Source organism: Quercus robur, chromosome 6 (genome assembly GCF_932294415.1).
Source record: "Quercus robur chromosome 6, dhQueRobu3.1, whole genome shotgun sequence".
Taxonomy (NCBI): Eukaryota; Viridiplantae; Streptophyta; class Magnoliopsida; order Fagales; family Fagaceae; genus Quercus; species Quercus robur.
Genome location: NC_065539.1, coordinates 44,750,300 through 44,762,991, shown reverse-complemented (window position 1 = coordinate 44,762,991; position 12,692 = coordinate 44,750,300). Strand labels below are relative to the sequence as shown.

The window sequence follows — 12,692 nt, the reverse complement described above, 5'->3', positions numbered from 1 at the left end:
TATGACTAGGACATCAACATCATAACGTTTTATAGGAATTTTTATATTAGTAAAAAAATTACATTTGGAAAATACTTCAAAAAAAAGAAAAGAAAGTCAACTGATTCTAGATGGTGTGCCAAGTGCCAACTCAGTTTTCATAACTTGTCAATAAATCAATTTTGAGAGTCAGTTATGACAAACAAAGTTTTTTGACAAACAAAGTTATACGACCTTGAATTTGAGTAATTTGGACCTTTCGCAGAGTTATGGATCTCGAAGTTTGAACCTAATATTCTGTCTTTAAAGTTTGAACCTAATTTACGGATTAATAATCAGATTCTTTTCATCGGTTACTCTAATGCTAGACAACTATCATTATAGTAATAGTAATTAAATTAATAATTTCTTATCAATTTAAACTTTGAAAACAATAAAAAATATATTGTTAGAATTAATAATAAAATGACTAAATTTACAATTTTATATATTTAAACTCTAAAGATTATCAATAATATATCATAGTTTTAGAGCAATCGTAATTTGTCAAATTGATGTTAATTTATAGCCGTATACATATATGGATGGTGCTGTTTGAATATTGCTGCATGTCAAAGCAAGAGGAATCGTTCAAAGCAATTCAAAAGTATGTGAAAATTTGACAGGAAAAAAACTCTCTGAATATCATTATCCAAGCTAGCTGGGGCAAATTTTAGAAGAAATTCTAGAAGCAGGACATTGCTGAAGCACGCAACAAGTGTTGCCGTGTGGACCGTATGGATCAATATGGACACTACTGATTGAACCCACATGCAACCTGGCACCATTTTGCAAATTGTCAAAGTCCCAAATTTACAATTGGTCATAAACGACTTGAAAACTTTTTAAAAGTTTCAAATTTCAATCACCAAGGACTATAATTGGCTATAAACATATCTTGGATTATTGTATTTTCACAACAATATTATTCTGAATTTTTTATTATTGAAAGCTTTTGAAGCTAATTGCAAAGTTGTTTCTGTTATATGGTTTAGTGAAGCAGAACAAACGACAGTCGTATAAGGGATTTATCTATTTTTAGAGAGGATGTGTCTCATAAGGAATTTAAATTGAAAAATTCCAACAACTGTTTTTCGTACTCCTTAACATAGTCTTTCTTAATGCTACAGATAAAATTTTTCTCAAATATTTTTCATAACATGACAAGTTTGGTTGAAGTATTTACCATTTATAGCATTGTCATATGAGTCTATTATTAACATTGTTTTTATTATATTTTTTTATTTTCATGTGAAAAATAAATATACTTCATGGACACCTATGCTTTCGTATACTTCAAAATTATATATACTTCACACACACCATGTGAAAAATATGGATATTTCTTTAAAAATGTAGATATCTGATGTACACATTTTATACTAATGATGTATAAGGAGTGTGCAATGTGAAAGTAATAATTTTTCTTTCACAGGATCCTAGTTTGCCAAAGCAAAGACAACTTATTTAGAAGCAAGTATTTTATTGGTAATAAAATACAAATTTGACACATCACATTTGTCAAATCTGTATTTTATTGAAATCAAGTTGAATGAAATGACTAACCATGTGCTTCACAAAGACCCATAAGTATCTTTAAATAATTTTTTTTCGCATAATTCATATAAAGTAATACTGAATTTCATTTTTTTTTTCACATTTTATAAGGTATTAAATTATGATTGCAATATTATAAAAAACTAGTATGTACCTGTGCTTATGTATGGGAATAGTGAATTGTAGTGATGCTATTAATGTTAACTTAGATTATTAAACATATAGGACATTTAGTTCCACCAGGACATTTGGAGTTACTAAAATGGTTTTTCCTTCCAATTTTCATGATATTGGTTACGTCAAGTTTTTCATTACACTGGTATTACATATATAATTTTGAAAATCACTACTAGATACTACACATACAATATCAATTCATAATCACAGCTTGTTATATGCGTGAAACTCATTGTCCTAGCAGTCATGCCTTTTTCCCATCACCGGAGAGCTAGGATTTGGTTGTCAAAACACCAAGGACCATTGTTCCAAACCCACAATAATTGGCTTTCAATTGAGAACTTGAATTGTAAGAGCCCATCGTCGACGTCCACTATCTTCAGATTGTCTCCTAGTTTCCACATAAACCGTAATAAGTTTTTCGCTGCCCTAGGGTTGATGGACCTGATAGTAAGAAACTGTCCTATAAGACTTAATGAGTACTCTTCCAAAATCTCGTCTCCATACTGGGCGTACAATTATAGCCTCTTCTTCATCTATTGTTAACTTCATTTGTTGAATATGCTCCAAGAACTCCGAGTCCATATTGGCACTCCGAAGGCTGAAACGACTTGAATGACCACAACTCTTTCACCCTTAGACAAGCCAGGGAAAAAAGAGAAAAAGAGTTCACCCGGAGTGAGAAGAAAAGCTCCTACCAAGAACAGAGCTTCGTGAGCTCTGTTTGAGAAGAGAAGAAACAAAGAGACTAGTATGCCATAATCCCGAGATCTTAGAACTATTGAGAGGTAATAGAAGATCTCATATGGGGCTTGCCCTTTGATCTCATAAATGAAGAAGCCGATCAGGATATTGGTCGAGGGTTAGGGAAGTTTATCGACGTGGATTGTAAGGCCTCCAAATCAGACCAGGCTCGCTTTCGTAGGGTTCGCATTGAGATTCCGTTGGACAAACCTCTATAGAGGGGGGGGGGGGGGGGGGAAGGTTGTTAGCCTGGAGGGAGATGAAGTTCGAGTTGCGATTCGATACGAGTGGTTGGTAGGGTGGTGTTTCACTTGTGGAAGAATTGGGCATGAATTAAAGGAATGTCGAAAAGTGAGTACACATGATACCGAAAGACAGGCCATACGAGGAATGGATGACAGCAGGATTTTGGGGCAGAGTAAAGACTTCAAGAACTGACTAGCAAAGCCCACGCCTACAAGGAGAGCCGAAAGTCCAAATTGATACTGCGCCGATGACAGCTAGGCCTAAACGGAGCATGAATACAGATAAGGAAATGGTGAAGTTTCAGGAAATTGGAACGGAAAGCCTGACAATTGCACAACAACATTTATTTCATAAAGATTCAATAATATCCTCTCCAAGTGCGTTTTTGCTTGACTCTATAATCATGGTGGGAGCAGTTATTGAACCATCAAAACCCATAAATGTGGAGGCCGAGAATCAAGGGAATGAACCACAATGGCACCATCAAATTGATTCAGATTTTTCAAATTCAAAAGTGACTCCATTTGATAGTGTGATTTCCTCTAATTTGATTAAGGTGGTAGTCATGGATGAGGATACTGTCATCCTCAATCATGACTTAATGGGGGAAACAAGGTGAGCAAGTATCTCCACCGGGTTTTGAGGGATCAAAGATAGGTTTTAAGGTTGGTTGTGGTAACGTGCAAGGAAACAAGAATACTGCTAAGAGCCGGCCCAAAAGAAGTGATAATTAAGATAAAGGTGTGAGTCAATCTTTGTATAGCTCAAAAAAAGTTGAGTCTGTGGAGGAGTCTACAATTGGAAGCCCGAAAACAATGAAGAATTGGAAGAGGCTTACCACAATATCTCAGATTCTTATTAATTCTTCAATTGTTGATGTGGAACCTGGGCATAAAAGGAAGCAAGTAGAAAATTTGATTAAGGAGGCTACTGGTGTTATGAAAAAAAAGAAACACAAAATTGTGGAGAATGAGTAAGGTGTTGTGTCAACTATGGGATCAATGGAGGTTGCAAGGCAAACATGCTGAGCATGAAAAAAAAAAAAAAAAACCTCTTCTTTTTGATGTCCATGTATACCAGGAAGATGTCGTTTGGCAGTTTTTCAGGTTTTCAGGGCATTTAAGAGAAGACTCGTTTTTCTTACAGCAGTTTGGATTTTGAATTTTTTTCTTTGTTTCTTTTCTTTCCTTGTTTATGATGTAATCGTGCTACTCTAGCGTATGCTAGTGTTGCAAAAGAGGAAAAAGGGGGTCATATGTCCCTCTTTCTCTTTTCCATTGTATATCATGTTTCTTAATTAATAAAATCTACTATCGTTTCCTCTTAAAAAAAAAAAAAAAAAATTCACAATCACAACCTTTGAAATTCTACTAAATACAACACAAAATAAAAGAATAAATTAGTCCAATTGTTTCTCTTAAATTGAATGGGGATATGAGCATGAAATTATTCAGCTCAATTACAGTTTGTTATTTCTTAAATTTTCGCATACAAAATATCTTAATAGAATCAATATAAAAAATATGTTCATTAGTTCAAATAAAAAATAACAGCAAAAATCTAAACAATTTGATTTGTATAGAAAAACTAACAAAAGCAAAGTCCAATTTTGATGGTATATTACATAAATGACTTATAAGTTTGAATTAATTTCAATTACACAAAAAAATGCTCATAAATATAAAATCATTCACAGTCTCTCATTCTCTAATTTTATATATAAAGTTAGATATATGATTAGGTTTTTTTATGATTTATTTATATTGGATTCTTCATTTTCCACATTGAATTAACTCACCTAACATGAAAATTAAAAAAACTTAGATTAGATGAGACGTGTGGCATATAATTACACTCTAATTGAAATTTAATTTTTACACTGAATTATCTCACTGGGCACAAATACTTAAAAACTTAGATTAGATGAGATACATGGTGCAAAATTAGACACTAATTGAAATCCAATTTGAAATGTAAATAGATTTTCTCTTAGTTTTGACTTATAGAAAAGTTGTGATTGTAATAATATTGCCTAATAGTTGTTGCTGAAAAACCCCCTTATAATTAAATAACATATATTGAAACAACAATTTCATTTTATTTTAATTTTTGCTAAGAAGCAAAAACAAAACATTTGATTTTAAAAGTTAAATATCATATCATGGTTCAATCGTATTTCTTAAATTGAATGGAGATAGGCGCATGAGATCATTAAACTCAATTAAAGTTTATTATGTCCAAGATTTTCACATACAAAATATCTTAATAGAATCAGTATAAAAAATATGCTCATCAGTTCAAAGAAAAAATAACAGCAAAAATCTAAACAATTAAATTTGTATTGAAAAACTAACAAAAGTAAAGTCCAATTTTGATGATATATTACATAAATGAATTTTAAATTTGAATTAATTTTACTTACACAAAAAATGGCTCATAAATATAAATTCATTCAAACTCTCTCTTTCTCTAATTTTATATATAGAGTTAGATATATGATTAGGTTTTTTATAGTTTATTTATATTGGACTCCTCGTTTTCTACATTGAATTAACTCACTTAACACAAAAATTAGAAAAAAACTTAGATTAGACGGGACATGTGGCACAAAATTACACTTTAATTGAAATCTAATTTTACACTGAATTAACTCACTGGGCACAAAAAATTAAAGACTTAGATTAGATGGGATACATGGGGAAAAATTGGACTCTAATTGAAATCCAATTTAAAATCTAATTGAATTTTCTCTCAGTTGTGACTTATAAAAGAGTTGTGACTGTAACAATATTGCCTAATAGTTGCATTGAAAATCCCCCTTATAAATAACATTTATTGAAACAACAATTTCATTTTATTTTAATTTTTGCTAAGAAACAAAAACAAAACATTTGATGTTAAAAGTTAAATATCATATCATGGTTGATTTCAACATCTTAATCTTAATTGGTAGCACCAGACTCAAAGTGAACTTAATATATGTTAGTCACTTAATCAATAACTGTTTATATTGATGATAATAATAATAATAATAATAATAATAATAATAATAAATATATTGATAAATAAAGGTGATGATATACATTAACATAGCACATTGTGATTTAGTGGGGAGGGAGCAAGACCAAACCGAGCCACTAGGAGAGTAAGCCTTTCACACGTGTCAAGTTGAATAAATGAATGCAGCCTTAACTAGAGAGATCAACCCGCGCCACCTTTGATTTTAGGCTACTGGTGGTGCAGAACGCACTAATCCGTGACTTGCAAGTTTTCTGAAACTGCATGAAAACAGGCCAAAGAAAAGGTCTCAATTCACAATTGCTTTTTTTTGATACCAGTCGGACTTCCTTCTCTTCATATTGGAAAGCTGCACTCATCTCTGATGAATAGGAAGTAGTTGGCCTCACATACATCCTTCCCGACCACCCGACCTTAGTCTATGTCGGCAATACCCATAGGTGGAAGAAAGACCTAGTAGGAGTAGAAACTTCCGTGGTTAAGAAAGAAGCTGCAACCTTCCAAATAGGAACTTGCCAATCTGTACCATGAAGTTACAGAGGTTTTACCCGTAAACCAACCCCTTTAATTCGTCGAGTAAATAGGAAAGGTATAGGTTTGCTACGAATGACCCAGTATTGAATGTCAATAATAATATCAGCAAAAAAACATTCTCCCGTGTTTCCAAACGCCCTGAGCTCCACATATTTATGTATAGTAAAAGGGGGGATCGATTCTGTGAAATCTTACATAGAGTTGAATTAAGTTTTTTCGGTGTTCTCATTGAAACACGTGGGCATACTCTTTCCTTTTGAGGACATTGATCCAAAGCTAGAGTACGGTTTATGTGCTGTTTTTCTTCTCTACCATGACGAATCAATTGATTTAATGTAGGCATCACTCTTTCCTTTGTCCTTCCCCCCGATTTTTGCCCTATCACTAGGACAACTATTGCCTTCTTGTCTTCAAGCATAATACACGGGAGATGACCGCATAATGCGATTATGATTCCCTTAAGAACATCCCTTTAGTTTCTTAAAGGGTGTCACTTGAAGTCTCAATATTCACTTATGAAATTAAGAAGTGAAGGGATTAATTAGTATCCTATAGACAGTGGAAGCAGTTGTGTGCTAGGGCAGGTAGGGAACAAGCGCCTGGGGGCTTCGAGGGGATACCCCTAAGCTTAAATGAATAAATGAGTCAAAGGAAGGAACCAATGCTCACTCTCAAACTCATCACAGTCATTACTATCTATCCTGCTAATGGATTTACCTATAAAAAAAGGCCAACGCAATCTACTTGATTATCTTATGGAAAATATTTGTTCAATGCACCTAGACAGGTTATGTGATAAAACCTATCCACAAACATTGTGAATCCATCCTTCGATTTTAATGCATTAGATAACTTGGTTTACTAAGAACATGTCAAAACCCTTAATAAAGTTTTTTTTTTTTTTTTTTTTTTTTTTTTTGAGGGGACCTAGTAAAGTTGAGTGTGTTACAAAGTTTAATTATTACTGTTCATTTACAAAATTTAATTATTACTGTTCATTTACAAAATTGAAGGGATTATTTTGGGTACTATTGTGAAGTATAATTTATGGTAGGGTAAATTATGTATTTGGTTCCTATCCTTTACAACCATATTGCAATTTAATTCATAACCTTTCAATTGTGTCAATTTGGTCCCTCACCTTTTAGTGTTGTGTCAATTCAGTCCCTTCTATTATTTCTTAGATGAAAATTGCTGATATAACAAATAGTCAAAATAAAATTTTAGTTTCTTGCCACATCAATGGAAACTAATTTTTTATTTTAGTTGTTTGTAATGTCAACAATTTCTATCCAAGAGATAATAACAGAGACTAAATTAACATGATATTGAAAAGGTTAGATGATCAAATTGACTCATTTGAAAGGTTAGGGACCAAATTGAAATATGGTGTAAATGATAGGGACCAAATATGTAGTTTATCTTTTATGGTATTTAGCTTCTATTTTTTTGGTTAAGAACATGTAGAACATGAAATTCAATATTAACGGTATGTTTTGAACGTCAAAATTGTGAAAGTTGAATATGACGATACTCATGATTTCACAACTAAAAAAAATCATGTCAATTTGGAACTCTTTTGATGTAAACATGTGTAGTTTATCCCTTTGCGATAACAAGTGTCCTAGAATCACATCACAGATAGGAACGTTTCATGCTCTACACTAAAAAAGTGAATATCAGATGTAATGGATGGATGAGTGCATTTTGCATTAAATTTCAAGGAGTAGTAGTGATCAGTTGCATTGCTTTTGCCTTTACACAACACTCTACAGGGACTTTTCTTCTCTTTGGGATAGGGATGATGATTTACGGATGCTTCTTGGGCCAGCAGTTTTCATAGCTAACAGCTTGGAAATCATGATTTATGTATTATTATTAAGTGCCGCAATGCAGATCTCTGCACCTAAATGTTAAAGATGTTTAAATTGTTCAAAACTTGGAAATTAAATTTTTTGTTTGGATTTCCCAAGAGAAATAAATGTACTCACAATTTGTAAGCAATAAAATGATTCATTCTCATTAAATATATTTATTGAAACAAAAACACATTATTCACTTACAATACTTGAACTTCACTAGGTAGCAGATAATGACAAGCGCAAACTTCTTTATTTAGCAAGCCAAAGAACAAAATTTGACTAGACAAAAGTAGAAAAAGAAAAAGCCGCAACCTGAACTGCCAATGGGACACACCAACATAAATAAACACAAGGTTTAGTTGTAGAGATCAGGGTGTGCCACGAGGTAGGCCTCAACAGCCTTGAAAACTCCAGAGGCCTTTTCTTTACCTCCCCGGATTAGCTCATCCGTGAGTTGAAAGTCACCCTTTGTCTGGTACTTGCTGGTGCTTTTCACGATGGATCCTCCATCAGGGCTTGCCACAATCTTGGTCTCAGTAGAAACATTTTCTAGCTTGTCAAACAAAGCATCACCTTCAATCACACTAAAGCTATATGTAAAGTTTTCAGGGTCAATCACATCAATCCTGTGCTTTGCATGTTTCAAATGGCTGCCTGCAAAATATAGACAAGATTTGTTACTTCTTTACTATCATATGCCAAGAAACCCGAAAAAAAAAAAAAAAAATCTAATATCTTGTTTGTAGTTTTGGACTTGTTTACGTCTTGTGGTCACATATAGCAATTTCTTTGTCAATTTCACTCAAATGTAATTTTAAATACCATCAATTTACATCTTAGATATAAATATTGAAGCTGACCTTCGCCAAAGGTAATCTTCTTGATGGTTCCAGGTCCTCCATTTCCTTCAATTATTTCAGTGGACTTAAGGGCCTGTGGTACAACCTTTGGGATGAGGTTGTCAGAATCAAGGACAAAGGCCTTGAAAAGCCTAGCTGGGGGGATAACAGAGGCATCCTCAGATTCATAAGTGAAGACACCCATGATGACTTAAAAAGAGTTTTGTAGTGATCAAAGAAAAAATGAACTATTAAGGAGTGTTTTGATGAGCTTTGAAGATGTGAGTAGTAACGGAGTAGAGGGTAGCTTTTATAGAGTGAGGAGGCTCAAGGTTACGTGGCATGAAAGTTTCGATAATAATTTATAGTCAAAGGAAGCACGTTTAGAAGTTGTTCCAAATGCTATCAAAACCATGTGTAATTTTTGTCTTTATTTCACACGAGTATTATTAACATTATTTATTTTTATTACATATCAATTACAACGGATTACGTCAGCGGTTATAAGAATATTGTGAAAATTTCAGCATCTCTAGATTTATTTTAGGTATAGTTTGGAGAAAAACTAGTTGTACCATGAGTTTTGTGACAATCTGGGAAGAGTTATTAATGGAGCATCTTGAATCCGAAAGCATAGGCGGTCTTACGATTGAAGACTGGATTCATTGACCATGTCATCAAGCTAAATAGGTAAATATGTGTGTTTGCTCATATATTAGTGAAGGACCAAGAGTGTTTCAAATCAAAACTTTTCCATTCTTTACGCACACCATGTGAAAAATATGGTGTGCGTAAAGAATATTTGATGTACAAATTTTATACTACCTAGTTGCGGCCAAAATAGGGTTTTACCTATTTTTTATAAACTTTTCAGCAAAATGTCCATTGTCTAAAACTCTTTAGGAATATGCTCCTATTTTGAAACTTGATTTTATAAAAATCGAGTTTCAATGTAAAACTTGATTTTTGGACAATCGAGTTATAGTAAAATAAAACTTGAAAAAAAAAAAAAAAATTTGTGGAACTCGAGTTCCATGAACTCAAGTTCCATTCAAGGAACTCGAGTTTCTAGTGAGGAACTTGAGTTCGTAGAAAATATTCAAGCGGAACTCGAGTTCCACAAATTTTTTTTTTTTTTTTTTTTTTTAAGTTTTATTTTGCTATAAGTCGATTGTCCAAAAATCAAGTTTTACATTTGAAACTCGATTTTTAGAAAATCAAGTTTCAACATAGGGGCATATCCCTAAATAGTTTCAGACAGGGGGCATTTTGTTGGAAAGTTTGTGAGAAATGAGTATTTTGCCATTTTGGCCAACTAGTTGCTAATCCGTACGATGCACGGAAAAATTATTGACTCTGAAAAAAGATGATGAAATATTTAACTTTTGTACTTTTCCATAGTTTAGAAGTGTTGTCTAACATTGAACGTTATTAAGTTGCAAGTGCATAGTTACCAAAACCTACAAAGTAATTTATAATTTTTAAATTAATAAGGCAAAACTCCCAATAGTTATACACACACACGTGCACACACACACACACACACTCAAAAATAATATAAACTGCAAATATATAAACAAAGACCATAATATGAGGATGACACACCAAGTTTTAAATTTGAGTAGCAATATGACTTTCTCATAGTAATAACAATATAGACAATCAAAACATGGAACAATATCAAAATTATAATACCTAATTCCATTATCTTTTATTTTGAATCCAAACAAATAATTAATCAACCAAAAATCATAGCTTTTAATAAGAAAAAAAAAAATCACATGAACCTAAATAAAAAGCATTTAAGGTGAAGAATTAAGATCAACCTACTGGCCCTTTTGGATATACACCACTGTTAGTTTCTTTAAAACCTTCTCTCCTCTCCCTTTGTGTGTGTGTGTGTATTAAAATACTTAGTATTCTCAAAAAAAAAAAAAAAGATCAATCTACTGATACGCAAATACCAAAAAACACAAGAGTTCAAACTTCAAAATTTATAGAATCCCTAAATTCTACTTCAAAACCAAACCAAATTCAACAAATTTATATATAACATACCAAATAAAAATTTATCGTTCCCTAAGTTGGAGGACATAGGTTGCAACTTTGATTTTTCTTCAAAAAAATTGAGATGCTTTATCTGCCATATACAATATATAAAAATAATTAGTAGAAATTTCAACCCAAAAATCATACCCACGAAAACAATATCAATATAAATATGGAAATTAACCCAAATACTCAAAAGAAAATCAATTCTAAACAAAAGAATAGGATAGAAAGAAAATCTCAGGCACATATGAAAGCAAATAAAAAATCCAACATAAATGATAAAATTCATTGATAACAATATAAACAAATATCCACATATGTTGAATCGAAATTTTATTAATAATAACAATATAAACAAATTCGACATAAAATTCATTAATTAAAGAAGAAAGTTGAATCCGATTGGTTGCATTTTTATTTTTATTTTTTACATTAGTCTCTGTGTTATATATATATATATATATATATATAAATCCTATAGTGAAGTTAAGTTTAGGGTTTTAAGGTGGTAATTGCTAAGGTTTTGAGGAGGGAAAATAGACTCCTAATAGGAGTCCTTCTCTCTTTTTTATTTTTTATTTTTGAATCCTAAAGTGAAGTTAAGTTTAGGGTTTCGAGGTGATAATTGTTAGGACTTTGAGGAGGGGAGAGAGAATCCTAATAGGACTCTTTCTCTCTTTTTCTTAATTTAAGGTGAGTCTTATTTATTTATTTTTTTTAGTCCTATTAGAATTTTTATTTTTATTTTTATATAGATTATCAACGTTTGAGTTTGAGTTGGACTTATTAGAAAGATAGAGTTTCACTCTTTGTTAAGTTTTGATTAAACAAAAATAATTTTGTTATAAAAAAATGATAATGATAATGATGAGTTTGGTATGGTGTAGCCAATGTTTCATGTCAAAAATGGTTACTGGGAATAACATAAACTTGATGTTATGCTCAGACTTAAAGTGATGATCTATGTACCAATTCAACACTACAATGTCATTAATATCATTATCTTAGAGGATGAAGGTTAGATGTACCATATGACCAACAAATTGTGGGTATCTTGCTAAGTGATTTTTCTGAGTTTTGACTCCCTTAATCTTTCTTATACAAGCTTTGGATATTTGACATGGTGGTATTGCTTGATTAATATGTATAATTATCATAGGGAGTGATCTATAAGTTTCGTAAAAAAAGAAAAAAAAAAAAGAGTGATCTATAAGTTGGTAGGCTTATATTATTAATGCCATTGTCTTGGAGAGACAAGGTCAGATGTACCATGTGACCGATAGAGTCATTGTGCCATGTTTGCTAATTGAATTTGTTTTTCTTCTTTTTTTGATTCCTTCCCTTGATCTTTCATATATCAACGTTAGGTAGTTTGACATGGTTGTAATGCATGCTTAATATGTATAATTATTACAAAGTGTAATAATTTGTATAAAATGAAAATTATGGCATATTGTCAGTTACCTATATCCAACTTCAATAATTCAATAATCTCTCCTTCTTTGGTTTTTAGGCATATGCCTCATTTTGAATAAATTAGAGAAAACAATTATATATAATTTGAATATATATATATATATATATATATATGGTTGAGTTCAAGTTACACTTGGTGTAATTCTAAGAAATGTTACGTCACCCAATA

At 31.9% G+C, this 12,692-nt stretch overlaps 1 protein-coding gene across 1 annotated transcript; it reads right to left on the bottom strand.

Annotated features, from left to right (window-relative positions):
- Positions 1-8,287: 8,287 nt before the first annotated feature.
- On the bottom strand, positions 8,288-9,300 carry LOC126688969 (major allergen Pru av 1-like). Its single transcript, XM_050383927.1, has 2 exons — positions 9,017-9,300; positions 8,288-8,810 (listed from the first exon to the last, which is right to left on the bottom strand). The coding sequence occupies exons 1-2, from the start codon at positions 9,198-9,200 to the stop codon at positions 8,512-8,514; spliced, it is 483 nt and encodes a 160-aa protein (XP_050239884.1). The 5' UTR covers positions 9,201-9,300; the 3' UTR covers positions 8,288-8,511.
- Positions 9,301-12,692: the final 3,392 nt, after the last annotated feature.